Raw genomic sequence first — 27,191 nt, forward strand, 5'->3', positions numbered from 1 at the left:
GGTATCTGAGTCTCCTTCTCTTCCAGAAGTGACTGTATTGGCTTGCTTAACGGTTGCAGTTCTATATAGGATAAAGACTAGGAAGCCAGCATAGCCAGCAAGTCATGGTTTAGGATCTGTAGTAACTAATTAATTAAGTAGATGTTGACTCAGGGGAATGATGCAAGGCAGGCTCAGTGAGATACAGAACCTAATTTTATTTCTGCTTCCTACATGGTTCAGTTGTATACACTTTGAAAGGTGACATGGATCATGACAGCTAAGCAAAGTAGCAGTTTACATCACTTTACAAAAGTGTTGGAGGGCACAGAAGCTACAGTCGAGTGTCAGGCTCCTTCTGATGTAGGTCTTAAAATTGCAATAGATAAATTGCATTTAAAATCTTCAGTTTTAGAGTAATACCATTTTGCACTTGCTCACCTTAACATGGAGGATTAAATTTATTGCTCAGATCATGAGTTTTACCCAAATAAAAATGCTTATTTTGAACTGTAGTTTGTCCCAGAAATGACAGAGAATTTGAGACAAGAGTGTTCAATTCTGCCGCACTTAAATTCCACTGACCATTTGTCAAGAAGCCTAGAGCTGTATTGGATCTGCACACACATAGATGAAGGGTAGCACTTTTTTCATCCTTAATAAAAATACTCAAACTCCATATCTGAGCAGGCAAAACTCCTATCTTGATCCACAAGAAATTGAAGCATTTATTGCTAGGCCTCTTTGTTTTAGCTGCAGGGAAGATGAAGCAAATTTGAGATCCTACTATAGTTACTCTTGTTAAAATGCAATGCTTCTGGAAACCATGAAGTCTTCTCTGATGCAGATGTCAATGTGGTTACAGCATGTAATTTTGAGTTGAGAGAAGACAACCTACGTGTCCAGGGTGAATCCTGGCTACTGATAAAATTACTGAAGAGAAGTTGTGTTATTCAGTTTATTCATCTAGACTTAGTGAATACTTATAACAGGAATCTTTTCTTACTGTTACTTACACCACTGCAAACCCTGTCCCACAACATTCTGATCAGGCATCATTTAGCATCAGTGCAAGTCACAGTTTAGGGTGCAAGGTAATGGTGAATTAGATAAGTTAAACTTCTGCAGGCATCTCAGGCCAGTCCTGAAAGCCACTAGGCTCCAGTCTAAGTCAACCTTCTGTGTGATCCAGCGTGATAACATAGTTTCCCAGATATGTTCACCATCCATTGTTTCCATGTTATCCATGAGCTTCAATGGGGCCTGCATAGGCTTCCCAGCTTCAGTGCCTCTAAAATCCAAAAAAGGCTCTCAGCTCCTTGGTTGCCTGGCCTGTGAAACATGAATATATGAGGCTATCTTCCTAATATCAGGCTAATGCCCTTACACTGTGCATGCTGATAGACAGCTCTGTCCTTTTTTCAAACAGGGTGAAATTGGACCTGCTGGTAATGTTGGCCCTACTGGTCCTGCTGGTCCAAGAGGAGAGATTGGACTTCCTGGTTCTAGTGGCCCTGTTGGCCCTCCAGTAAGTGAATCATCAAATTTCATCTATTGTTGGATGGGTTCATCTGAAAATCTGAATTAACTAGTATCTTTTTTTTTTTTTTTCTGCTTTAATAGGGCAACCCTGGTGCTAATGGTCTTCCTGGAGCTAAAGGTGCAGCTGTAAGTACAGCCATGCTCACACTTCCTTTCTTCAAAAAACATTTCAGTTATAGAAAAAATAATGGGTTCACAATTTTCTCCCTCTGCTGGACAGGGTCTTCCTGGTGTTGCTGGTGCTCCTGGTCTGCCCGGTCCCCGTGGTATTCCTGGTCCTCCTGGCCCTGCTGGTCCTAGTGGTGCTAGAGGACTTGTGGTAAGTGACCTTGTCTATTACACATCTTCTTTTGGAAAATTGAACAAAGTGTCCACAGCAATAAAGGATTTTCTCTGATTATATTTTTGTATTTAATGCAAACATTTTCATTGCTTCACTGTAAGTAAATATTATAGTTCATTTCTGTATCTCAATGCTTGCTTCAGCCACTGAGACTGAAAAGATTCACTTTGTATTCCTTTAGGTACAAAGACTATTAAGCTCTGTCCATGTTGATGCTATCTGGTAGCAATCTCTCAATCAGGCCCTCAGTGGGTATCCTTACCAGAGAAACTAACTGAACTATGAAACATTCAGGGTTGATGTCATTTCTAATCATCTTTGATATGTTTGTTGTCTATACATAGGTCATTCCTGTTAAAGCAAAAAATGTTCTCTGACTGTAAAATAGAAGCAGGTGTGACATTGGATAGTTATTTTTTGATTCATGAGAAAGCTACATAGAATAAATATTTTTAGAATGATGCTTAATTCTATGATCTCTTTTTGTGTTGGACTCTAGGGTGAACCAGGCCCTGCAGGTGCCAAGGGAGAGAGTGGCAACAAGGGTGAGCCTGTAAGTATGGTGACCTGTGAAAGTTGTTTCAGTGAATAAAGTCAGATAACATCTCCTACACAGCATCTAACTACTTAATTTCCTCTGTTTGTCTCAAACAGGGTGCTGCTGGACCCCCTGGCCCTCCTGGTCCCAGTGGTGAGGAAGGCAAGAGAGGCGGCACTGGTGAACCTGGCTCTGCTGGTCCCCCGGGCCCTGCTGGTCTGAGAGTAGGTTTTTTTGTTTGTTTGGGGGTTTTTTTATTCTCATGTTTCAGACTAGAAGCAGAAAGGAAAGAGAAAATAAAGCTAGACTCACAAAGACAAATTAAGAAATTACGAGTCATTAAATTTACAGTAATGCTGCTAAGTAAAGACCATTTGCAGTGGCAAATGAGCCCTTTGATTACTTTTGACTAAACCTGTTTTTTCTTTGTATTAATGCTGTTTACTCTCATTCTTGATATGTAGTTATGGATTGCTTTCTTTAATATTTAGTGCATTATATTTGATTTTTCTTGAAGCCTTGTGAGAGTATTTAACTGCTTAAAAGAAATGCTGGCTTACATGATAGTATGAGGCAAAAGTTTCAATTCAGTGTCTTCAAGCACTGAGTAAGAAAACAGATCAGTGACCTTCAGGAGGCACTTGGCCTCCTGTGGGAGCAGGAATTTACTGGGAAAGGATAGGAAAAATGGCTGTTTCCACTAGGTGTTTTTGGATAGAAATAAGAATTCAGTATTGCACTATGTAAAGGTCATAGAGAAACCAGTAAGGCTCTGCAGAGAAGTGAAGGTGAAACAGTTCAGATCAAGTAAGGGATCCTAGCTGCTGACCAGAGCTGTTATTAGGTTACACTGAACACTGAAACACCTTTGATCCCAGAAGATTAGAATTTAAAGAAATCAAAAAGAGAAGAGAGTGATTTCTTTCAGAGTATACATTTGCACTGAGCTCTGTGTTCAGAGCTACAGTCATCTCAAATTCAGCAGATCTGCTTGGAAGGCTGAAATTTAGTGAATGTGTCTATCTTACAGAAGTGGATTTCTGTCTTCCCCTTTCTTGATTTGTTTTCTGTTCATTTGCAGGGCGTGCCTGGATCTCGTGGTCTGCCTGGAGCTGATGGCAGGGCTGGTGTCATGGTGAGGCTTTTGCCTGAGTCACTGTTTCTGAACCATCTCCTTTTACATACGGATGTGATGCTTTTTGTTACATCTGTCTTATTTTGTTTACATCTATTTTATTTTGGTAGGGACCTGCTGGTAACCGTGGTGCTAGTGGTTCTGTTGGTGCTAAGGGTCCTAATGGTGATGCTGGCCGCCCTGGTGAGCCTGGTCTTATGGGTCCAAGAGTAAGTTTGAACTCTGGTTTTATTATAGAACTGTTTAAAAAGAAATGACTAAGTTGCTTAACTTTTAGGGATAAAAATATTCAGAATTCCAACTGCAAAAAATCAGTCTATGCTAAACATAATTAAGGTATTTCTGTCAATCTATTGAAAAACCACCCATAAGGAAAAGATTAAGCAGCATCATAATGTTTATTGAAATTAATTTTATTTTGTATGTGGTTAGCATCTGATTGTCATGAAGCAAAATTCTTTGGACTGGATGTTGCACTAACTTCTGAGAGGTGGTTCCTCTTGTCATGATTTACAGAATGTGATCATTAAGATCATAGTTGAAGTGTGCGTGTGTTCTGTTACTCGTACTAACTAAAAGAAAAGCACATCTTGCTAAAATAGCATCTCAGTTATTTTGATTTTATTTTTCAACTGATTTCACTGAAAATAGCCATCCGCTTCAGCGGTGCAGGATCCTAGCCATATTACGTCCATGTCAGTTCTTCCATCCTCTTTAATCTTCCCTTCTTCCCTTCCTATTCCACCTTATGAAGTGAAAGAGTTTCCAATGCACATGTGGGCTACTAGGGACTTGCAAATATTTAAGCACATTCTCTGCTAAAGCAGGATCTAAATTAGTTTATTCTAATGAAATAGGTGCATACCTAAACTGAATCATTTTCAGCTGAAGTGGAAGCACACACTACCAAATTAAACTTTGTGTTTTAGAGAGAAACTTGATAGGACACACAGTCCTGTTGTATAGATAGTGTCTGTACGTATGTGTAGAAAAAATATTTTTTTTTGTAAGCTGTTTGGTGAGAAACCTCTTCTTTTTCAGGGTCTCCCAGGTCAGCCTGGAACCCCAGGCCCTGCTGGCAAGGAAGGTCCTGTTGTAAGTACCTTGTTTTTCACTCTGTTTCCTCAGTGTGTTCTAAACATAGGCCTAAACTGAGATTTACAAAGCAGAGACCTCACCACTGAGCGCTTACACAACTGTTTACCACCTTATTACTAGAAGATCAGTGAGAATGTTTCTGTTAACTTTTGTGGTTCTCAGATCAGGCCTATGTCCTGAATTAAGGAAAGAAATAAATACCTCTACAAAGGAAGAAAAATGAAGATTGATGTGCATATGGTCTGAAACCAGCTTTTAAAAGTTAAAGGACATTTAACTCAATGTACATTTTTCTTAAAGTCTAAGCAGCAGATAAGATACCCCAGCCATTTAATAGTGTGGTTTGTTCCTTCTAGGGTTTTCCTGGAGCAGATGGTAGGGTTGGGCCAATTGGTCCAGCTGGTAACAGAGGTGAGCCTGGCAACATTGGATTCCCTGGACCAAAAGGTCCCAATGTAAGTACAATAGAGAAACTTTCTGTTACTATGAAGGTATTTGTGTACAGGACTGTAGGTCCCCAACTCTAACCATCAAGTCTCCCTGTGTCCTGCTGCATTGTTCATTGGAAAACATCCACTTACATTCAAAGGTTCTGTCTTCAATTGCTTTCCAATTTTCCAAAATATGATTAAAAATGAAAAATAGTGGTTTGTGGATGTTTGGACGTTAGTTGATAATATATGCCTATATTATCATTTCTGCACGTCCATTTTATCATTTCTGTATGTACACTTCAGTAAAAGTTCCAAGTTGGCCACCAAGCCTAAGTTTCAGTTCCAGGGTATTGTTACTTATGGAGCCCAATCCAAAGCTCCCTCTTTACAGAAGAAGAACTACCAACAGGGTTCTTGATATGTCCCTCAGGTGCAACAGATAACAGTAATTATCTTCTGGATTTGTGATATTGCTATGTGTAACTTCTGTATACATATGTATAACATATGCTACTATGCAGAGTGTCATAGACCTAGATTATGATCTAAGAAAAAAAAATGAAAGGATTTTTGAAAAGAAATTGCATTTGTTTCTATGTTTGTATAGGTTTTCTTTCTAACTGATTCAACAAGCCAGATGGAGCTTTTCTTTTTTTTTTTTTTTTTTTTTTTTTTTTTTTTTTTTTTTAATTAGGGTTAAAAAGCATTACAGTAAATCTTCTGGCAAGGGTATTATCAGTCTTTATCCTAATACAAAGCCTTGATTAACTTTTATATCTTTTTATTTCAACTTCAGGGTGAACCTGGCAAACCTGGTGAAAAAGGCAATGTTGGTCTTGCTGGCCCACGGGTATGTGAATGCATTTTCTCTATCAACATAGGGAGAGAAAAAAAATATTCAAGGCCACTGTAACAAGATAGCATTGTCTTGTGCAAGCATGAGTAGATGATGGAACAAAATAGCGCTTTGCAATGCATGCATCTAACTTCATCTCAGAGGGAACTGTTACTCTGTTACTTAAGGAGATTAGCACTGACATATATGAAAGTTACCTTTCTTGGGTTGCCTTTCCTATTAATAGTAGAAAAATAGCATTTCATGTGCAAAGTTTAGAGGTGAGTTTATGATTTCTAACTTAACCTGCAAAATTCCAGAGCTTTCTTACAGATGGTTGAAATGTACTAAACATTTAAGGGATCAAATAACTCATATAACTGAACTGTTATAACTGACATATTTACTGTCAGTCAGTAAGTGCTTTAAGAGATCAAATGACTGACAGCCTGGTAGGAGGAAGAATGCAACCTTTCTGCCAGGTTATTGGATCTGTAGTTCTGAAAGAAATTTTCTTAAGGATGAATTTGATGCGATAATTAAAGCAATCATCAGAATTTAAAGTTGTAAGCACCCTCACTACCTTTCGATAGTGAAACCCTTATAAAGAAAAGGATATAACTTGAATAAAACTAAGATTTTTGCTTAAGTGTACAGTGTACAGATGTGAGTTCAAAATAGGCAGCTGAAGGCCTCAGAAGCACTTTAGAAAAGATGCTATTCATAACAATTCAAAACTTCTACTAACAACTTTTAACATGTTTAGGGTGCTCCTGGTCCTGAGGGAAACAATGGTGCTCAAGGTCCTCCTGGTGTCACTGTAAGTAACAGCCTCCACATAGATCCATTCTGTGGTTTGCGTTGTATCCATGGGACTTCCCATTTGAAAAGCCATTTTCCTGTATTTCAGCTTTTCAGTTAATCGCTTGTTTTTCATTCTATCCAGGGAAACCAGGGTGGAAAAGGTGAACAAGGTCCTGCTGGCCCTCCTGGCTTCCAGGTAGGTAACTGTACTCTGCTCAATCTTATCCATGGTTTACAATGCATTAAGTGATTCTCCCTTAACTTTATTTGTATCCTTGTTTCTTTACACTTAGGGTCTACCAGGTCCCTCAGGTCCAGCCGGTGAAGCTGGTAAACCAGGCGAAAGGGTGAGTGACAGATACAGTATTCCACAAGTAGGGACAGGCATTGCATAATCATTATGCTTGCACATGTGGTAAAGCAAAAGCTTGTTGAATCTATTTGCCAAATAAGTGATCTGTGTTACATGCGAAGTTTAATAGTCCTTTTTGTTAAAGCTAGCCACAGATGAAGATGTTCTTTTGACATTTGCAACACACTTCTTTTTTTCAAAGTTTTGGTATGAAAAGGAACAAAGCCAATCTTTTGCTTTTCACATCTTAAGAGAGAATAAAATGCCCCCCAAAAGACAAGACAATACATGAAAAATACCTTTGACTTCAAATTTCTTTTGAAATCTTCATGGTTCAATCTAACCTGCATTACTCCCATTGTATACCTTTGCATTTCAGTTGATTTCAGTGCCTTAACAGTGGCATACAACTGAGGTAACTCAGTGGTAATTCAGGCTACAGGTTCTGCACAGTAGATGCATGCACATGATGTAATCTGTAAATTGCACATCCTGCAAGACATAACCACCCTTAAAACTTGGTTACATCTCTCTGTGTCCCTGTTAGAGTTTACACTGCACATTCCTGACAAATGAGCAATAAGGCTGGAAGTTAATAGCTAATTCTTTCTTTGGATGAAAAGTGTATCTTCATATTTCTGTGTATCTAAAAGACAGGTTTAGTCTGAAGATTTCTGAGATGCTGCTGCAATATGAGAAGCAGTCTATTTACTACTAAGAAACAAAACAAACAATTTAAGCTAAGAACTATAACAAGTTTAAGACAAACTTTACTAATCCACCAACTGCCTTTTAGGGTCTTCATGGTGAATTTGGTGTTCCTGGTCCTGCTGGCCCAAGGGTGAGTAATTCATTTGTAATCTACTACAGACTGTCTTAGTGAGGTGTTTAATAATAATATGAACTATATACATTTCCAAATTTTTCAAAACTAACAGCTCCTTTCAGTTACAGGACATATTTTATTGTAGCAAACTACTAGGAAAGAGAGAATTTCCTCTGCTCCTTCAGCGTGTTGGGGTATATAATTATATAGTACACTAGTTGCCAATGTTAGTAAACTTCCAGATAAGCAATACAATGATTACTTATGGAAAGATATCCTGATGAGCTGATCCAATTTTTCGAATTAATGAGTCTCACAGTGGGAAGATGGATGAGATTCATCCTGCAATGTTACAATGACGTTCGGTGCATGTAAATATTCAGCTACAGTACCTCTGGCTAGACCTGCTCATCCTGGCCAGTTCAGTCATACCATGCCTTGCAAGCCAGCTCCTACCTCCCATGTAGGTAGTGTCTGACCTTTGAACAAATGGTGGGCTGGAAGTCTTTGGAAGCCTGGAATAGTCATTGGAAGATATTGCCCTATCTCCCTTCACTTCTGCACTGTGGAAAAAGCATCTGCAGCGAGCTTTGTGTGGAGGCTTTCCTAGATGAGAGAAAAGTCTTATTTATGCAGAAGAATGAGTAGTCAGGTTTCAGAATCTTGGTTTATAAAATGCTTGATTAATTATTTGCTTTCCACATGCCCCTATAAAGCGACTGAAGTTGATATTTAAACTAGTTGTACTACTTCCTCATTTCTGTGATGGTTGTAAACCTTCTGACTGCCAGACTGAAAGTATTCATGACAAATGCTGCCATTCATTCTTATCAGCCTTGTCATTCAGTTTAAATAGCACTTTCCCTCTTCATTTACTGACTCATGACTGTATTATAGACAATCTTGTCCTCTTTCATTTTGCTAATCTAGCTAAGCCAAGTTCTCTAAGGTATGCTGTCTGTTCCATTCATCACTGAAGTAGCCACTACTGTACCTGCTTTGCTTGACTTAAGCATCTTGAACCCAGACAGACTGGATTTCATTCAGTATTCCAAATTAGGTCTCACCAGTGCTTTGTCCAGTAGCATTAACACTTCTGAAAATACCTCAATGCTTGCTCAAGGTCACATTTGCCTTTTTCATATCCACGTCCTACTGTTAGCGACAGTGGTTATCCCCTTTCCCTTTCTGTCATTTTTGCCAAGTGAAGCTCCTATTCACAGCACAAATCCTCATTTTTGGTATCTAAATACATGGTCTTATACTTTCAATTTTTGAATCTTGTCCCACTTCTACTATTATTGTCATCCACAAATTTATCCACTTTTGCCTGTATAATATGCCAGTTCTTCTTCCCCTTGACAAAAACTTCCGTCTTTGTGATATCTGCATATTTCATAGACATTTTCCTTCTTTTTCTGCTGCTCTGGCTTTAATGAAAAAATACATAAGAAATATATAGTTGGGGGATCAGCGGGGCAATATAAGTTAGTTTTCTGCATCATAGGTGCTTTTCAGTTGTCCCGTGTGACAGGACAAGAGGCAATGGGCAGAAATTGAAGCACAGGAAGTTCCACCTGAACGTGAGGGGGAATTTCTTTCCTGTGAGAGTGACAGAGCACTGGACCAGGTTGCCCAGAGAGGTTGTGGAGTCTCGTTCTCTGGAGATCTTCAAGGCCTGCCTGGATGCAACCCTGTCTAATATTCTCTAGGTGACCCTGCTGAGCAGGGAAGTTGGACTAGATCATCTCTAGAGGTCTCTTCCAAACTTACTGATTCTATGATTCAGCACAATATGCCATCTCTCCTTTAGCCATTTTTTTTTTACTGCTTTATAGTTCTCATTCTAACTCCCTGATTCTCCAACTTTACTAGAAGTCTCCATTATACCTTCTCAGATTATTTATGATCACACTAGGATCATATGAGCTTTCTTTCGTAAAATTGATATTTCTATCTTTGATAAATCATTGTGCATTTGAGCCCGGTTTTTAGTTGAAACATCATCTCTAGTTGACCTTTCTTTGAGAATTCATTCTTACACTTGTTATAAAATAGAGGTCACATTAGTAAGCATTGTTGCCGTTGTTCTCCAATATGTAGGTATTCACCACTGTAGAAATAATTGTTTGCCAATTACTATGGCTCTAAATTCATTAGGTTCTATAATCTGCCCCCAAATTAGTATCAGAAACTCCATTTGACAATGGATGAGCACAGTAGCCAAAGTCTGTGTTCAGGAGTACTTGTACTTAAACTGTCAGCTGTTATCATGATGAAAGGCATTGGCATTTCACTTAGATGTCTTTGTCAAAAGATGGAGCAAGTTCTCAGTCCACTTCAGTTAGTATCTGCCCAGTTCTAATGTAGTTCTTAATATTTTGTTCAGCTAAAAACACATTTAGTGATCACTGCTACTAGTCAATGCCTTTAAGTCTCTGAGCTGAAGAAAAGGAAAGGAAAAACTCAAATCAGGCTGCCTCCCGCAGGGTGAACGTGGTCCTCCTGGTGAAAGCGGTGCTGTTGGTCCTGCTGGTCCCATTGGAAGCCGTGGTCCATCTGGCCCACCAGGCCCTGATGGTAACAAGGTATGCCTTTTCCAGGTGCTGTTGCCTCACATGAATTCCTGATGTGGGAAATCAAACATCTCTGTGGTATGACTGGTTGCTGGTAACAGTTAGTTGAGGCTGTGTCCTTAAGTGTTGCCAAATGGTAAAGCTCTATCCTAACTTGTCCACACTAATACAAAAGTTTGTTTTTTTTTTTTTGTTTGGCACTACAAACAATGAGAAGGGAATTCTAGTTTGGAACCATTTTGAATGCAGCTTGTCAGCTGGGTTAGTCTATTTTGAGACAGGGTCAGAGACTTTAGCCAGCATTCATGCTGACTTTTCTTTGCACATACTCTGGGACAGAAGTTCTTGTGTTTAATATTCAATATTTTCCAAAACACATTAGCATAATAATGAGTGATCATCTACCAACATGAAATTGGTTTGATGCTAACTGAATATGGGGCTGAGTTTTCAAGTTTATTAGGGGTAGTCTTTCCATTAAATTTTGACTTAATGTGGGACTCAATAAAACCTCAAGAGCCCCCAAAATCAAGGAGAAGGTTCATGTCATCTTCACTAACTGAGAAAGTAGAATATATGCAATAGCTTAAGGCCAAATACTATTATTCAATCTACTTACATTTAAGCGGAGAGATGAGCTAAGTAGTAATGAGGAAATTTTGTTACAAACGTTATGAATGGTTTGACCCTGTCTTACATCATATCCTGTTGCTGCTAGGGTGAGCCTGGTAATGTTGGTGCTGCTGGTGGTCCTGGTCCTGCTGGCCCTGGTGGAATCCCCGGGGAAAGAGGTGTTGCTGGTGTTCCAGGAGCCAAGGGTGAAAAGGTAAGGTAGATGGTCTAAACTGCTCTGTTACAGCATGCACATTTTGGGGGGGATGTTTAAATTTCATTAACTGAAAAAAATAGGTTACCTGAATGTAAGTTATCTACTGTGAAAGTGTATTTCATGATGAGTCATTAATAGTCAATAAGTAAACATTCGGTTGGTACAGCAGATTCAAAATCTTTTGAGATACCAAGACTGTACTCTGATCTTTGCTTAGCATTTGGAATTGGTTTAAGCTGCAGTTATTCGGTGCTTCACAGGTTGGGTAACTATGAGCCTACCTGTACCAAAGAGATACTAAAGCTGTCTTCCAGTACAAGTTTTACTGTAGGAATGAGCCTACTGATCATAGAGGACTGAGTCTCTGATCAAGTCTTTAACAGCTCTACTCTAGGTGCAGTGTCTATAATATGTTAATCAGTTACAAAAATTATATGATTGTATCAGACAGATAAAATCAAACTATTTCAGACAGTGTAAGTCCTTATAAAGCTATGCAATCTGGCCAAGTGCAAGTCCTGTCACTATCTCTGTTTTATCCATATAATTAGTCATGCAATTTTTTTATTGTCAAGTACATTTTCCATATTCTCTTCTGTTCACTATTTAAACTCTAAACTGAGATTTGTAGAACTGCTTTATTTGTTTTGACTAGAAGAATCAAAAGTCATTTAGTAAAGATTCAATTGGAAGGAAATTAAGATGGAAATTCCTTGCACCTTTTTAGAAAACACTGTGTACTGTCGTGCAGATTAATGCAGAAGGATGCATCTGAAAAGAGATAGAACAGAGTGCTAGTCCGATTTCTTGGCATGAATGATGGTCTTGATGTTACTTTTTGTCATCATACAAAATACAATGTGTCTCATGTGACCACTCATACAACTTTACTGTTTCTAACAGTTCTTTTCCTGCTTCAAATATAACCTATAACACAAATTTGCAAGAGAATTTTGACATACAGTTATTTCTTGGCCAAAAGAAAAAAAGATTTTGAGGGGGATTTATACTCACTATTTGGAACACATGCCAACTTGTATTTGAATTTTTAATTCCATTCAAAATTCTTGCCACCTGGTAGTGAATAAATAGGTTTCCCATATAAGAGAGGTTTACATTTCTTAAAAACATGCCAAATCCCTTTCTTCACAAATGCTCTTCTTTCAAGTCCATACATACTTGACAATAAAAATGAAAATCAAAATCTGTTCCCAAACCAAAATCAGCATGAGATACATCTGTTAATACATGTATGCTCAACAGTTCAAGGCTTCTTTCTTATGAACTGTTGTGTTTATTGCCAGCATAATGCCTTTTTTTCCCTTTCTGTGTATTCCAGGGTGCCCCAGGTCTGAGAGGTGATACTGGTGCAACTGGAAGAGATGGTGCTCGTGTAAGTATCTTTTGATTACATCTGAGTTTATCTTGCTACACTTTAGAACTTAGTAACTAAAGAGGATGTTCAAGACTTTCACTTCCTGGTATATTTCATTTCCTGTTATAGTTGCTTGCTTTTGATCCAAATCCATGTGATTTGCTTGCTTCTTGTCCAGAGAGGTTTGAATTTGAGAGCTGGGAGAGATAAGTGATCACATCATGCACACAGAGAAGTGACATCAGCAGAGAACCTTATGGACAGTTGTTAAGTGTTGTGCAATCTAGCCAAGATTCGTAGGTTTGGCCCAGAAAACTGATTCTGAAGGCAGCCTGCAAAGCCGCTTAAAACATTATTATTGACTTGAATTTTGGCTGCCCATCCTGGAATCATACTTTGGAAGGAAAATAACAGTACAGATTTTGTTTTACAAAATCAGGTGTCCTTTCAATTTAAAACAGCTGAAACAAAGTCACAGACCTATTCCAGGGTGAAAGAGAGGAAAAAAAAATGTTTAAAGTGGTCATTATTGCTTACATTTTTGTTAGAAAGAGTGATTTGTCTCTGTCTTGATCTATAGGGTCTCCCTGGTGCTATTGGTTCCCCTGGCCCTGCTGGTGGTGCTGGTGATCGGGTAAGTCTCTTCAAACAAAAACTTGCATTTGTTTATACAGTTTATCCACTGCAAGAATATTTAATATAGGGAAGTCTCTATTCTAATTTAAAACAATTCCATCTTGCTAGTGTAAACAATTTCTGTAAGCTTTTTCACATCTGGGAGGGAAGGCTTATTGGGGCTGTAGAACTATTTAAGGATGTTTGCCATAGCGCCTCTTGCCCTTTCCTGAAAGGGGGAGAAGAGATGTGCATCTACATGGTAGTGGGTTATATGGGGAGAAGATTTTGATTTGGGCTTTGTCTGAGTTCTCTCCATTTCAGACCAGTCTCTACAATCCTCATTACACTGTGGGAAGAGATTCTGATATGGTGATAAATGACCACACATTAGCTCAGAATGATCCTTTATCCTATCCAAATATCATGAGAAATGTTTAATAACATGGGGCAGGTTAACACTGAAGCATTCCAGTAACATCCTCTCCATGCTCTGTGTGTATCTGTACCACAAGATCAAGTCTTTTTTGACTACAATGTGACCTTTCCACAGTGTCATAATGATTTTTGCCATCTGTTTTAGGGTGAAGGAGGTCCTGCTGGTCCCGCTGGTCCTGCTGGTGCCCGTGGTATTCCTGTAAGTAGCAACTCTGACAACTCTGCTGCCTTCAGAAAAGCATTCCCTTTCAAGTCAGTCCTAACAATTCCTCTCCTCTTTGTCTTTAGGGTGAACGTGGTGAGCCTGGTCCCGTAGGTCCTAGTGGATTTGCTGGACCTCCTGTGAGTATCAGTTACATTTTCCTCTTCTTGATGGTGCACTATTCGTTTATTTCTTCTACATGTTTTTTTCAACCCTTTGTCCCATTTATTTCTTTTCTGCCAACAGGGTGCAGCTGGTCAGCCTGGAGCTAAAGGCGAGCGTGGGCCTAAAGGACCTAAGGGTGAAACTGGACCAACAGGTGCTATTGGTCCAATTGGTGCTTCTGGACCACCAGTAAGTGAACTGTATCTGTCTGTAAAACACATGGTTCTTGCCTGTGCTATGCAAGCACTATGCTAGCCTGAAGGTCATGAATTTGGAAAAGGTAATTAAAAAGAAAGCAAAACTTCAAAGCAGACTGTGAGGAAAGTCACTATTCTGATTTTCACACATTATATAAACTTTGTCAATCTATTTATACGGGCTCAGATAGTTAGTCTGGAACTGAAGTGAAGAGGAAAAAATAAGTAATTTTCAACTTGCCCTGAAGATCAGCAAGGTCAGGCTATCTTGGACCATTCAGGGGGGTGTTTGTGGGTAAGTTCCTGAGCTGAGGACTTCCTCTATCTTCCTCTTAGAAAGCACATTCTGATTTCAGATGCAATCTTCCAGAACCATATGTGCAAATTTATCTGTGCACCCACTTGCACACAGGCTTTTCATGTCCTAATGACGGTATAGCAAAAGGATGTACACTACCATGCATGCAGCTCATTACTGAAATAGTTGAAATAATGGAGAAAGTCAGGCCCTACTATTTCAACTACTGTGAAGGGCTGCAGGGTGACATGGCTTGGGGATCATACTGTATGCTTCTAATAGAGCAATATTATGCCCTGGCACTACTTGGCTGCAATAGCTGCAGAGTGCAGAGGACTTGCTCTTCTTTGAATTACTAAGTGTTTCATGTTTTGACTCCCAAATCTACTTAGATGTATGCAACATTTGAAACGCAAATTCATTTGAATCATGAATCCTTTATGCAACTCTTCTCAGGTCTTACCATACTGATTCAAAATCTCTATGAGAATTTACTAGTCCTAATATCAGAATACGAATTGTTTTGGGGTCCAGTCCCCCCCCTCCATCCCCCCCCCCCCCCAGTTAAAATCAATGACAAAGTAACCATTCTCTTTCCCAACAGTGGGACTGAGCCCTTACTCTAAGTAGTGAAAATTAGTGTTCTTTACCTGGGTCATCATGTGCCTTTGTTATTCACACACAGGGTCCTGCTGGTGCTGCTGGTCCTGCTGGCCCTCGTGGTGATGCTGGTCCTCCTGTAAGTCTTCAGGCTTTTGGTATTGACATTGCTGCTTTTCATAAAGTCATTGTTTCCTTTAAACCAAATCTTCATTTTGACTTTTAATTTTTAGGGCATGACTGGTTTCCCTGGTGCTGCTGGAAGAGTTGGTCCTCCTGGCCCAGCTGTAAGTAACTGATGAAGGAATTTCATTGGGAGACAAGTCAGAAATTGCACTGCTTAGGGACAGTCTTCATCTTGTTATATGGACACAAATTCTGACTGTACTGGAATCATTTCAGGACCTTATAGGACTTGGAGATAAGAAAAAGTCTTTTAACCATTTACATACCCACAAGTGTGAGATAGACATTCTGTTTGGTTTTTACACTCCCATCAAGCATCTCTCTGCATCTTGAAATGTCTAGCCATTTAGAAAACTCTGGATTTCTTTTGCCCTTTTCACCATCAGTAAGTGCATAGCCATTGATTTTGAGTGGAATAAGAAAGCCATGACCCATTTGGCAAAAGTTGTCAAAGTTCTCTTGGGTCCATGCTTTCGAAAGTATCAGCAATTTCAGCTGTTGTCTCTGGCAGAGCAACCTCTCATCACATTCAAGAACATGAGTCCCTGCTTCTTTATTTATCACCCTAAAGCTCTCATTTCAAATCAAGTTTATAGTTTATAATTTAATGACTCTTGTGAGGCTGATCTCCTTTTCACAAAGGTATCTTCATCATTTAGAAAGAGGCACTTCTTTCCTTAGGTGTCTTACATTTAAATATATTCTAAATACCAATATCTTCTAATAAATAAAACAAAACAAAATAATCTTGCTCAACAAGAAACACTTCTTTTTCCTCATTGACGTTATAGTTGCTACTAATGTGTCTAGAGCCAAACTGGTATTTTTATGTCCAATTTTGCTACTTTTACTTGCATTGATTTAAAAAAACTGTCTCAACAGAGCAATTCCTCTGGTTCCAGATATCCATTGCTAACAAAAGCAATAGAATTTGCTTGCAGAAATATCTGATAACTTCTTTATTGCAAAGTGACATTTTTGTCCATAGACAAAATAGGATGCTTGCTTCTGTCTTCCACAAAATAATGGGTCAATGTTGTAATGACTTCATGTTTTTATTCAATCTTAGGGTATCACTGGTCCCCCAGGTCCCCCTGGCCCAGCTGGCAAAGATGGTGCTAGAGGCCTACGTGGTGATGTTGGTCCAGTTGGCCGTACTGGTGAACAAGGTATTGCTGGCCCACCTGGTTTTGCTGGTGAGAAAGGTCCATCTGGAGAGGCTGGTGCTGCTGTAAGTTACTCAATATCTCTTCTCATTAAAAATGTGGCTCTTAATGTAAATGTTATGACTTCCAGCACGTTTCTGGTATTTATGAAGAGCTTTTGTCTTTTATCCTCAAATTTAGGAAAGCTCTTCAGCAACAGAACTGTAGTCAAGAAATTATTCAAACATGTTTGGTAAATAGATCATAAAAAGTGAGCCTGATCTCTGGGTCAGGTATTAAACTCTGTCTCCTGTGCTGAATAGCATTGTTTTGTACAAGCAATCCAAGTGAAAGCAACAAGGGTAGCTGCAGAAGAAATTGGTACTCTAGGCTGAGAAAGGGAAGACAAGACAGTCTGTTGCTCTGAGATTAAGCATCATGGGTGCAAAAAGCAACTTGTGAATGTCCATTTTAAACAATCACAAGTCATTTCTGCATCAGAAACTCTAACCTGGGAAATCACACAGTTAAAGTGATTAAAGACCTAGGCTGGCTTAGAATAATACAAATAAATGAATTATAAGTGCCTTTAAACTTGCATGTCAAGAATTATTGGCTCTTTCGATGCCAGACACGTTTCTGTATTGTGGAAGTAGGCACTTGCGTGAATTAGCACTTCATTGTCTCTTAATAGAAATTTACAGAAATTCTCTGATCTGCAGAAGTTGCAGCTAAGAATGAAATCTTCAGTGCCTTTGTCAGATAGGCACTCTAAAAGTCTGTAGGTGACACTTAAACATTTGTCCTTTGAGTATAAACAATACATTTTCCAATTTCATAGGGTAAATAAAACATAACATAATTGGTGAGCCTGATGGTAAATTGGTTAGTTTAGGGTAATCTGTCAGATGATCAGTTATGCCCGGCTTAACCAATACTCAAATTTCATAGAAATTGAAAAGTTTCTCCTTAACTAAACTAGTCTTCCCTTTCAAAGTTTCAGCAAAGGATACTGAGGTTTTTCAGATAACACTTAGATATTTTCTAAGGCTGTCTCAGAATGAGAAGATCAGTTTCTACACTATAGAATCCCCTCAGATAGGCATCTTCTCTGTACTAAATATCCTAGTTTTCATGCGTCATCCTGTCACTGAACGGGAACGACACAATAAGAGATCTCTACTACAAATTAATGAAAAGCATATGCACAGTATTTTTCACCAACAGTAATTTTCACTGGAAAACACTTGGACAGGAATACAACCAGCATTACCTACTTAGAGATCTTCAGCTTTGGTGTTTAAAACATCATATGCTGTAATTATAAATTTCTGCCTGTGGGAATTGGAACTGACACACAGTAAGATCCTTGGAATGCAATTAGTACTGTTCCAGAGCAAAGCAAATGACAAATGTGGAGGACAATAGATGATTTTTCTGCATTAATAAAAAGAGTCTTCTCATTATGTCATAGGGTCCTCCTGGCACCCCAGGTCCTCAGGGTATTCTTGGTGCTCCTGGTATCCTTGGTCTGCCTGGCTCTCGGGGAGAACGTGGTCTTCCAGGCATCTCTGGAGCAACAGTGAGTATATAGCACTGGTTAATGTCTTTAAACAGACCCATGTAAAGAAAAAAGCTGAGCTAGGGAACAAGAGATCTAGATTTTGCTGTGTCTGTCACTGGTGCAGAAAAAGATTAGTTATATGAACATAACAGAGCAGTAGAAGAAATTATTGCTTACTGCAAACAATCAAGACTTGTATCTGAACATAGTCTCTGGGCATGCATTTCTGAGCCCTGGACTTCATCTAATCTAAAATTTGCCACCATGCAAGCAATACAAGCTTTGAATGACATCAGAAGTTTTTGTTTTTAAGAGAGTATGGAAGAGGTAGAAAACTTACAGTGAAGATTAATGTTTTGTATAATTAGATATGTTTCTTCTTCTTCTCTTGTTCTATTTCACTTCCAGAACTGACTGCAGGGAAATGTTTCTCTTAGATATAGGCCAAAAGATTCTGTTTGTTTGATTTATGTTGTATTATATGTCACATTTTGTTACCACTGTTCATGTATTAGGGTGAACCTGGTCCCCTGGGTGTTGCTGGCCCTCCTGGTGCTCGTGGTCCCTCTGGTCCCGTGGGTTCTCCTGGTCCAAATGGTGCTCCTGGTGAAGCTGGTCGTGATGTAAGCTGTGTTTTATTTCCTCTTCAGGACTGCTTTGTTTTTGTTCTGAACCAAAGACGAATATACAGAAAGACTGGATGCAATTGCAGGCAGTTTTGCTAGTTAACGTGTACCTTCTGTTGTCTTCAGAGACAATTATAGCAGGATACTAACACAAAGAGGTTCTAGATTGGGCAAGGTCTAAAACAGAGTAATGACCTTGATCATCATGGAGCTAATTCTCCCCTGCTAGGTGACAAATTCTTCAAGGCAGAAATGGTGTCTGTGTCCTGGAGTCACAGTCAGGATCTTTTGACTTTCTACTTAGCTGAAAAGAAAGATGGAGTGTGAGGGGAAAAGAGAACTCTTTTTCATGGAGCTGGGAAAAATACTACATCCCAGAAGATAAGGTTTGGCTAGTGAAAAAAATAGATTAGGAAAGCTGGCTATCAGCATTTTTTTAATGTCATGTCAGATGCAATATGCATATCTTTCAGTGAAGTGTGAAAATTGCACTCATTTTTACTTGAGGGATGAAATGACTCATAATAAAGACAAAGTATTTTTTAACTTAAGACCTACTGAAAAAGCATATGAAGTACATGACAATTTTGGAATTCAGTTGTCAGACTTGTAACACAGTGTCTGGGAGTCCTAGTAGAGCAAATGTATGTTAGCATTGCAGGTGAGCTGCCTAACATTTCCTGATGTACATTCCCTCACCATAAATAATAAAGTATGTTTGTAGGCTAAAACATAATGGATCGGAGTCCGGCTTGTGTAGCAGGTACTGTGAGCCACACAGATCAGTGTGGATGAAGGCAGAGTACAGGAGCTGTGTCCTGTACATAAGGGAGAATAGAGCACTAGACTGGAGCAAACTGTTCCATCTAATGTCTTGCCTCTGCTTTAGAGATTTGGAGGAGAGGGCCCAGCTCTTCCTAGTCCATTTTGGCAACCTAGTTCCTAGAGGAGAGAATAAACTTAACCATCCAAATTAGAAGTCCAACCTGAAGAAGGACGTACATACAGTGGCCATACATGATTTGCAATATAAGAGCATCTAAAATAAAATAAACACACCTTATCTTGCTTCCTGTAAGGATGATTGTTATAAAGCTTTCTCTGGGCCTCATCAGGAAAGCTTATTTGTTAGGCTGAGGCATTGTTGATACTTAGACTCACAGGATTTCAGAGAGATAGAGAGAAGTCATTTTATTTTACAAATATTTAAAAGTATGTTCCTACACTATGGGAATTTTCTGAAGGAAAAGGTCTGCTTGTGCACACAGGAAAACAGTTGAAAGTGAAATTAACACTCGCAAAGGAAGCTATTTAAGCTTGTGAAGTACCACAACTGAGTAATTCAGCTGTGACTACTGCTTAAAGTCCTTGCAGGTATTTTCCCCACTGACATTTTTCACCTAAGTAAATCCAAGTTCTACAAGATTGCAAGTTAGATAAAGGCCACTATTGTCTTGAACATTTAAATAAATACTATAGTGCAGTAATTTTCTTCTGTATTGATCTTGTAGCACCTAAAATATTTGAAGACTATCTTATTTTTTTTCTGAAAACATTAACATATTTAAGGAATGTAAGAATGGCCTCTATAAGGGAGAGTGTTATCTTCAAGATATATGCTATCCCAACTCAATGTCGTCTTATTCTCACTGGTAGCAATTAGGCTGATGCACACTACTGTGTGAGATGAAGGTGATGGAATTTAATATTCTAATGATATTTTAACAGGGCAATCCTGGAAATGATGGTCCTCCAGGCCGGGATGGCGCTCCTGGTTTCAAGGTAACTTGCTCTTTTCTTACTTCATGCTCATGGAAGAACTGTTCCAGTGTGTGTAAGTCAGTAGTAACACACTGACTCTCCTCTTGCATTTCTTTGTTCCCAGGGTGAGCGTGGTGGTCCTGGTAGCCCTGGTCCCAGTGGTGCTGTGGGTGCTCCTGGTCCTCATGGTCAAGTTGGTCCTACTGGAAAGCCTGGAAACCGTGGTGACCCTGTAAGTTCATGGGACCTTATTTTTTGCATGACCTAAGATAAAAGCTTTTCCATCATGTATACATTATAAGTTAACCCCCTGCAGTATGTGGATATTTGTTTTGCTTTCTGCAGAGGTGTGTTAAGCATGGAACACTACATGTATGAGATACAGCAGTGACATGCATTTCTCTGTTCCTGTTTCAGGGTCCTGTTGGTCCTGTTGGTTCTGCTGGTGCTTTCGGTCCAAGAGGTCTTGCTGTAAGTTTGATTGCTAAATACATTACCACACTGATGCAAAAGGAGAACACAGGCTTTATTACTAAGGGTCCATAATTTTGCCCAAGATAGGGCCCAAAAGGTAGTACTTAAGGAGTCTTAAATATTTGTAGACCTATAATCTGAAACAGCATTCTCTCTCATGGGACTGATCCTGAAGCTTTTTGGTATAGACACTCTTCCCATGTGTGTTGAAGGAACGTATATTTGTATACCAGGAGCAACTTTTTGCTTACTGTAGAATACTGATGCCTAATTCTTGTTTTGACAGTAATATCTACTTGAAGCTTTCTGTTTTATTCCTCTGACACCTATATCCATTTCCTAGGGCCCACAAGGCCCACGTGGTGAGAAGGGTGAGCCTGGTGATAAGGGACCTAGAGGTCTGCCTGGCTTGAAGGGACACAATGGATTGCAGGGCCTTCCTGGTCTCGCTGTAAGTAAATGATTTTCAAGATTTTGAATACAAAGAACAAAACAAGTAAATAACATCACCCTAGTATGGAGATACATATGCACAGCTGTGCAGGTTGATACCACTAACTCTTTTTGCATTATCTTTCAAAGGCCATAGGATGCTCTTTAATACTCAGCATTTTCCACAAAAAAATGGCAAGTTGATCTTGCTGTTGATAGTTGGCTTTAGAAGTTTGTCACTACCTTTGCATGCCCTGCAACTCAATTGCATTTGGCCAGCAAAGAACTCAAAAAGCTCTGCCTTTCTTATGTATTATTGCTTACTTTGAGCAGAACACTGAAGGGCATTTGTATTACAGAGAAGCAGAAGTCGTTTGTAGATTTTATTCCCTTTAATTTCTGGTATTCCCTTTAGGAATTCTGATTCTTATTTTAGAGTCTTCTCTGAAAATCTAGAAATGTTACAGAGACTTCTGCAGGTTATCCCATTACTCCATGCTCCCCAAAACAGGCATTTTAAACTAATAAACTAGATTAATTTAATCCCATTAATCTATTTAATCTATTTAATCCCAAATTCCAATTCTCAAGTACATTCGACTCTAGTCACCTCTTGAATCATGCTAACATAAATGTGTGGTACTGCATTTTTTTAATGCGTTTTTTTCCCAACAGGGCCAACATGGTGATCAAGGTCCTCCCGGTAACAACGGTCCTGCTGGCCCAAGAGTATGTGAATTTAAAAGAATATTCAAATAACTCCCTCCTATTTTTATTGTGCAATACGCATGTACATGCCTATTTATGTAAATCCCTAGTTTGCAGTGTTCTCTACTGCCCTTAAACTGTTCAAGTTTCCTTTTAGGGTCCACCTGGTCCTTCTGGTCCTCCTGGCAAAGACGGTCGCAATGGTCTCCCTGGACCTATTGGCCCTGCTGGTGTACGTGGCTCTCACGGTAGCCAAGGCCCTGCTGTGAGTATCACTTTTTTTGATTTAACACAGCTAGGTCACAGATAGAAGAAAACTGCTTCAAGAGCCTCGTAATTTAAGGAAAGACATGTCCTTATTAAAAAAAAAAAAAAAAAAAAAAAGAAGAAAGAGAGACTTCAAAATGTCTGTTATTTAACATTAAACATACTTATTATAGCTGTTTTCTAATATATAATTATAATTACAATATTTAGGTCTTAATAAGCCTACACCTGAAATCCTTGTTCATTTCTTGTGGCCAATTAGCATACACAAAGAAAATGTGGTAGTCCTGCCCTGTGCATCTTCTACTGCTGTCACGCATAGTAGTCTCAACGTGGCAGGTCCATATGTGCTGCTCAGGTTAGAGCTGAGGTGCTAGGATTTCAGCAAGACTATGCATTTGTGGATGAAATTAACTGAGATAACCAAATCTACAATAGGATGCTGCTTCTCTTTTGTTTCTGAACAACTTTAGGGCCCCCCCGGTCCTCCTGGCCCCCCTGGTCCTCCTGGTCCCAATGGTGGTGGATATGAAGTTGGCTATGATGCAGAATACTACCGGGCTGATCAGCCTTCTCTCAGACCCAAGGACTATGAAGTTGATGCCACTTTGAAAACATTGAACAACCAAATTGAGACCCTGCTGACTCCTGAGGGCTCCAGAAAGAACCCAGCTCGCACATGCCGTGACCTAAGACTTAGCCACCCAGAATGGAGCAGCGGTATGTTAGTGCAAGATGTTTGATCCTTCCAGCGGAAGTACACTCAGTTTATTAGCTTTCTTTGATGTATTCTTGGCCAAACAGTGAAAATACTAAATGAATGAAGAACTTCTGTCTGTCTCCACTGAAAGTACATACATACAATGATATTCTGAAAAGCTGTTTGTCTATTGTTGTGATTATTGCAATAATTTTTCAAAATAATGCAGTAATATATAAGCTTAGCTTTCAAATATTTGTTATACACTAATAATCACAAATACAGATTTTGCCCAATTATCAACTTAATATTGCACCTAGTTCTGATATTTATGACCTCTGAGTTCCTATATCAAGTCACTAAATATAAACTGAATGCAAATGTGAGACTGAGTGAACTATTGTTCATGTTTCTTTCCTCCATGGCAGGTTTCTACTGGATTGATCCTAACCAAGGCTGCTCTGCAGATGCTATTAGAGCATACTGTGACTTCGCCACTGGTGAGACTTGCATCCATGCTAACCCTGAAAATATTCCTGCTAAGAACTGGTATGTCAACAAGAATCCCAAGGACAAGAAGCACGTATGGTTTGGTGAAACTATCAATGGTGGCAGTCAGGTGAGTAATGTATTAGAGGACAATTGGTTTCCTCCAGTGCTGTCTAAAGAATTCCCCACCCACTGACTCTTAGCAAACATACACATAATTGAAATTCTCTCTTAGAGGAGAAATATGAAGAGGGGAAACTAACTTTTACTTTGAAAGAACAGTGTTCCAGTTCTGACCTGGATCACGATTTGCTAAAAGGGTTTCTCAGCATTGTTCTTTTTATAGTGTCCACACATGATCAATTTAACATGATTAATGGCTTTTGCTAAGGGAAGCCTGGACTGGAGTATAGTACATCAGTTTAAACACAGTCCAGGAATTATCTGAAAAAGTAAGCAAAACGTCTTTGCTTATTTTCTTAATTCAGATTTATTTTTGACATGTTACTCTGTTTCTGGAAAGATATTTATATTACAAAAACATAACAGACCAAAAGTTTATCCCACCGTAACACTCAGAATCACTGTTTTACATAAAAACAAGGAATGTGTCTACTTGCATGTTAGGTACTATACCATCTTAATGAAAATGAATCAATTTTGTACAATTAGGGAGATCTAATTACATAGTTCTTAAATGAAATTGAATTGGTCTTATAATGAAATCCCTGTGTCCAAGATTTTTAATGTAAGAATATAACAGCAATCACACTGGATCAGAAAAGTCCAGGTGGCTACAGTGGCTTACAGTGGCTAAAAGCAGATGCTGTAAAAATATAACAATGAAGCAAGTATTTATATTATCCACACATGTATTCTATTAGTCTCCACCAAATTCAGAGTTTTCTTAAGTCAGGCATTGTTCTTGTGTATTTATGGAAACAGTGGATTTCACATGCTTGAACTTGCCCGATCTCACCTTTAAACCCACATAAACTGTTAGCATAGTAATATCTGGGGACAAGTGTTCCACAATTTCCATTACAGACATCCACCATCCCCGAGATATACAACTCACTGGATTCCTTTCTGTTTTTCAGTTTGAGTACAATGACGAAGGAGTGACTTCAAAGGATATGGCCACCCAACTTGCCTTCATGCGTCTGCTGGCCAACCATGCCTCCCAGAACATCACCTACCACTGCAAGAACAGCATTGCCTACATGGATGAGAAAACTGGAAACCTTAAGAAGGCTGTTATACTGCAGGGATCCAATGATGTTGAACTACGAGCTGAGGGCAACAGCAGATTCACCTTCAGTGTTCTTGAGGATGGCTGCTCTGTAAGTAGCACTAAGCATGGACACTATGATTGAGACAGAGTTGCACTTTGATACAGAACTAGATAATCAGACTGTCCAGCAAAATTTTACCCAGGGAAGATAAATAGCCTGTAAAAACAACTATGCCAGGTCTTTAATGAGTGTCCAAGGACTGGAGTACAGATAAATCCTCCCTATACCATGCAATGTGGCAAAAAGAAAAAGCTTTTCAGAGGGAACAGACTCAAATTCTTTATTAGCTGAAGAATGATGAGAAAGTAGTACATAAGATGCAGGAGAAGCAGGATCCTTAAATCCTAAACAACTCAGGCAAGCTTTTGTGAGGATTTAATAGCAATGTTTCTAATACGGTAGTTAATGCAGAGCATAAAACATATTTTTTTCAGAAGATTAAAGCGAATGTTTGCTCTGTATCCAAGATTTAAATAGTTAGGCATGGGTATCTGATTCGCAAACAATAGCAGTAAAATTAACAAAAATTTCTTTCAGAAGCTATCCAGTTATCTGAAACAATTCTCAATACTGTGAACAGTGCAATAACAATTCTAACGACTTTTCTCTTGCAGAGAAAGAACAATGAATGGGGCAAAACAATCATTGAATACAGAACAAATAAGCCATCTCGCTTGCCCATCCTTGACATTGCACCTTTGGACATTGGTGGCGCTGACCAAGAATTCGGTTTGGACATTGGCCCAGTCTGTTTCAAATGAATGAACTAAAACTAACTTAAAACCCCTCCAAAATTATTCTCTTTGTCATTTCTTTTTATAATGAAAGCTGGCTCCTTCCACTTCTTCTGTTCATCTACTTGCTTAAACTCTGGGCGAAAGAGAAGGAGAAGAGTTGATTGGAGTATTGTGCAATGAAATTTAATGCAGCCCCAAAAGGACTTGGAAGTCTTTCAAGATTTAACACCTTGCTTTGGGAAATGTCAACCTTTGTAAAGAAAAAAAAACAAAATAAAAAATCATGAAAGTTTGCACCACTTGTGGCCTTTGAATATCTTCAACAGAGGAAGTTTAAAACCACAGCTTCCAAAGGTTTTAACTACCTCATACACTAAACCAAGTGTGATCCACATCCTTTGTAGGTACTTCTTCATACAATCTGAAGTACTTTCAGTTCCACTTATAATACAGTGGTGCTAATTTCATTATTATGGATTATCTTTCCAATACTTGAACTTTGATGGTGCTAGCAGCAGTTAATATACGACTTCTCTGTTTCTTTGAAATCTGTCTCAAAACTTAGAATGTCCTGTCTCACCCCCAGCTTAAGCATGTGGATCATTTTTTCCTCATCTTTGTCCTCTTCCTCCAAAGTCAGGTTTTCCTGCTTTTAAATCTCATTTTCATCCTCTACAATGGGTTAAAAAAAAGAATCGCCCTTCCTCAAAAAAAAAAAAGAAAATGTATTTTGTATATGTGAGATGTTTAAATAAATTGTGGAAAAAAAATTAAATAAAGCATGTCCAGTGTTCCAAAAGAGACTATTGAATGAGTAAAGTTACTTGGTTAGATACATTGGTAGGTATTCATACCCAGTATTTACATCAATTACCTGGCTTCTAGAAACTAGAACAGAAAAAGATACAACAGCACTGCAGTGTGGATGTGCCCAGGTCTGTTCCTTGCTGTTCTGAGTTCTGTGTTTACTAAATATGTTAAAATATTTATTGAACATATTACTGAGTATGGCCAAGGATGCAGCAGATTTCAGGGTAATGTGTTACACATCAGCTGATCCTCACCTTTTGATCAAATTAGCTACTTCTGTAAGTAATATCAAATTAAGCACCAGTTGATGCTCACCAAGCATATATGTGGTATAGCCCATGGTCTGTTGATTTGCTAATTGTTGGATTAAATTAGTTAAGCAAGAATAAAGCTTTCCCTGTTAAAGCTAAGATCTGGAGAAAATAGCCATTGTAAAATAGATTTGCTTTAAAATGCAAAAAACTCAATTGTTTGCTCAGCTACAGATTATAGCAATCTACCTTGCTGTACAATATCATTTAAAATTCAACTCTTTCAACACTCCACACATGCATACAACTGCTTTAAACTCCTTTGGCAGTTTTAAAAGTGATGACATTGGCTTTCTACTGGCTTTCTGAACAGAATTTACATTTGCCTTATTGCAAACATATCTTTCTTAGCCCATTGTGAAACACTTGCTTAGAGCATTCCAAGATTTCTCAAAACTGCTTATAGGTGTGATTTTTCTACTTGACTCTTCATTTCAACATTACCTAGGGCCAAGAGAAAGTCCGTAACCCCATGCCTCATAGTATTAGAATGTCAATAATAGAC

General features: G+C 38.8%; 1 protein-coding gene across 1 annotated transcript in view; it reads left to right on the plus strand.

Moving 5' to 3' along the window:
• The window catches only part of COL1A2 (collagen type I alpha 2 chain), a 42,510-nt gene extending 16,146 nt beyond the window's left edge, over nt 1-26,364 (plus strand). Inside the window, exons 17-52 of the mRNA XM_062569134.1 lie at nt 1,409-1,507; nt 1,603-1,647; nt 1,742-1,840; nt 2,364-2,417; nt 2,519-2,626; nt 3,484-3,537; nt 3,648-3,746; nt 4,579-4,632; nt 4,992-5,090; nt 5,866-5,919; nt 6,671-6,724; nt 6,851-6,904; nt 7,002-7,055; nt 7,857-7,901; nt 10,376-10,474; nt 11,181-11,288; nt 12,631-12,684; nt 13,247-13,300; nt 13,865-13,918; nt 14,008-14,061; nt 14,168-14,275; nt 15,267-15,320; nt 15,415-15,468; nt 16,437-16,598; nt 17,987-18,094; nt 18,592-18,699; nt 20,431-20,484; nt 20,588-20,695; nt 20,881-20,934; nt 21,281-21,388; nt 22,045-22,098; nt 22,235-22,342; nt 22,818-23,064; nt 23,473-23,663; nt 24,634-24,876; nt 25,443-26,364. Coding sequence (XP_062425118.1) covers nt 1,409-1,507; nt 1,603-1,647; nt 1,742-1,840; nt 2,364-2,417; nt 2,519-2,626; nt 3,484-3,537; nt 3,648-3,746; nt 4,579-4,632; nt 4,992-5,090; nt 5,866-5,919; nt 6,671-6,724; nt 6,851-6,904; nt 7,002-7,055; nt 7,857-7,901; nt 10,376-10,474; nt 11,181-11,288; nt 12,631-12,684; nt 13,247-13,300; nt 13,865-13,918; nt 14,008-14,061; nt 14,168-14,275; nt 15,267-15,320; nt 15,415-15,468; nt 16,437-16,598; nt 17,987-18,094; nt 18,592-18,699; nt 20,431-20,484; nt 20,588-20,695; nt 20,881-20,934; nt 21,281-21,388; nt 22,045-22,098; nt 22,235-22,342; nt 22,818-23,064; nt 23,473-23,663; nt 24,634-24,876; nt 25,443-25,589 — 3,303 coding nt within the window. The 3' untranslated portion in view covers nt 25,590-26,364. The remainder of the gene's footprint in view (nt 1-1,408; nt 1,508-1,602; nt 1,648-1,741; nt 1,841-2,363; nt 2,418-2,518; nt 2,627-3,483; nt 3,538-3,647; nt 3,747-4,578; nt 4,633-4,991; nt 5,091-5,865; nt 5,920-6,670; nt 6,725-6,850; nt 6,905-7,001; nt 7,056-7,856; nt 7,902-10,375; nt 10,475-11,180; nt 11,289-12,630; nt 12,685-13,246; nt 13,301-13,864; nt 13,919-14,007; nt 14,062-14,167; nt 14,276-15,266; nt 15,321-15,414; nt 15,469-16,436; nt 16,599-17,986; nt 18,095-18,591; nt 18,700-20,430; nt 20,485-20,587; nt 20,696-20,880; nt 20,935-21,280; nt 21,389-22,044; nt 22,099-22,234; nt 22,343-22,817; nt 23,065-23,472; nt 23,664-24,633; nt 24,877-25,442) is intronic.
• Nucleotides 26,365-27,191: the final 827 nt, after the last annotated feature.

The sequence above is a fragment of the Rhea pennata genome, chromosome 2 (assembly GCF_028389875.1).
Source record: "Rhea pennata isolate bPtePen1 chromosome 2, bPtePen1.pri, whole genome shotgun sequence".
In the NCBI taxonomy this organism is placed as follows: domain Eukaryota; kingdom Metazoa; phylum Chordata; class Aves; order Rheiformes; family Rheidae; genus Rhea; species Rhea pennata.